The sequence below is a fragment of the Austrofundulus limnaeus genome, unplaced genomic scaffold (genome assembly GCF_001266775.1).
Source record: "Austrofundulus limnaeus strain Quisiro unplaced genomic scaffold, Austrofundulus_limnaeus-1.0 Scaffold2776, whole genome shotgun sequence".
NCBI classification, from domain to species: Eukaryota; Metazoa; Chordata; class Actinopteri; order Cyprinodontiformes; family Rivulidae; genus Austrofundulus; species Austrofundulus limnaeus.
The window spans coordinates 4,717-5,635 of NW_013955178.1; the positions used below are offsets into that span (position 1 = coordinate 4,717).

The 919-nt window shown below is 46.7% G+C and overlaps 1 protein-coding gene across 1 annotated transcript in view; it reads right to left on the reverse strand.

The window, feature by feature from the left end:
• Window positions 1–13: 13 nt before the first annotated feature.
• The window catches only part of LOC106511423 (component of gems protein 1), a gene marked incomplete at its 5' end in the record, with an annotated part of 8,295 nt that continues 7,389 nt past the window's right edge, over window positions 14–919 (reverse strand). Inside the window, 1 exon segment of the mRNA XM_014000186.1 lies at window positions 14–418. Coding sequence (XP_013855640.1) covers window positions 175–418 — 244 coding nt within the window.

The window sequence follows — 919 nt, forward strand, 5'->3', positions numbered from 1 at the left end:
ATTATTATCTGTACTGTTACGACAAGAAGAGACTTGTTTTCACTTTCTCCTCCCTGCTCCTGGATGTGGTTCAGGGAAGGCTGCGGGGGCAGCAGGGTGGGTGGAGGCAGAGCTGGAAGAAGCAGGTGAGGCAGGTGTGGAAGGAGGTCTGCAGTGGGGGGGGGACTCTATCCCTTACCTTGCCTGCTCGTGGTGCTTGGCGGGGGGCAGGGCGCAGGGAGGCTTGGGCAGGCGGAGGCGCGCGGGGCAGCAGTACTGATGGTAGGTGGCGTGGCTGTTAGGAGGTAGGCTGGAGGAGTAGAGAGAGGAGGAGGAGGAGGAGGAGGTGGTGGAGGAAGGAGTGGTGATGCTAGTAGGGTTGTTGAAGGTACGACAAGAGGTGGTGGTAGTAGAACAGGTGGAGGAGGAGGAATAAGACCTGACAGAGAGAGATAGAGAGATAGAAAGATAGAGAGGGAGAAAAAAGAGAGAAAAATAAAGTCAAGAGAGGAACAGAGAAAGGTAGACAACAACAACAACAACAACAACAGACAGGCACACATAAACAAACACCATTAGCACAGTTAGCAATACAGCACACTATTAGCAACAGCACACAATGTTAAAGCAAAAAGCACACTTTAATCTATTAGCATTAGCTTAGCACAATAATTGCATGGCATTAGCAGGCAGATTAGATTAAACAGTCTTAGCTTACTGTTAGCATTATCTTAGCACATAGCATTGTACCTCACTGTTAGCATTTCCTTAGCACATAGCATTATACCTTACTGTTAGCATTTCCTTAGTACATAGCATTATACCTCACTGTTAGCATTATCTTAGCACATAGCATTATACCTCACTGTTAGCATTTCCTTAGCATATAGCATTATACCTCACTGTTAGCATTTCCTTAGTACATAGCATTATACCTCAC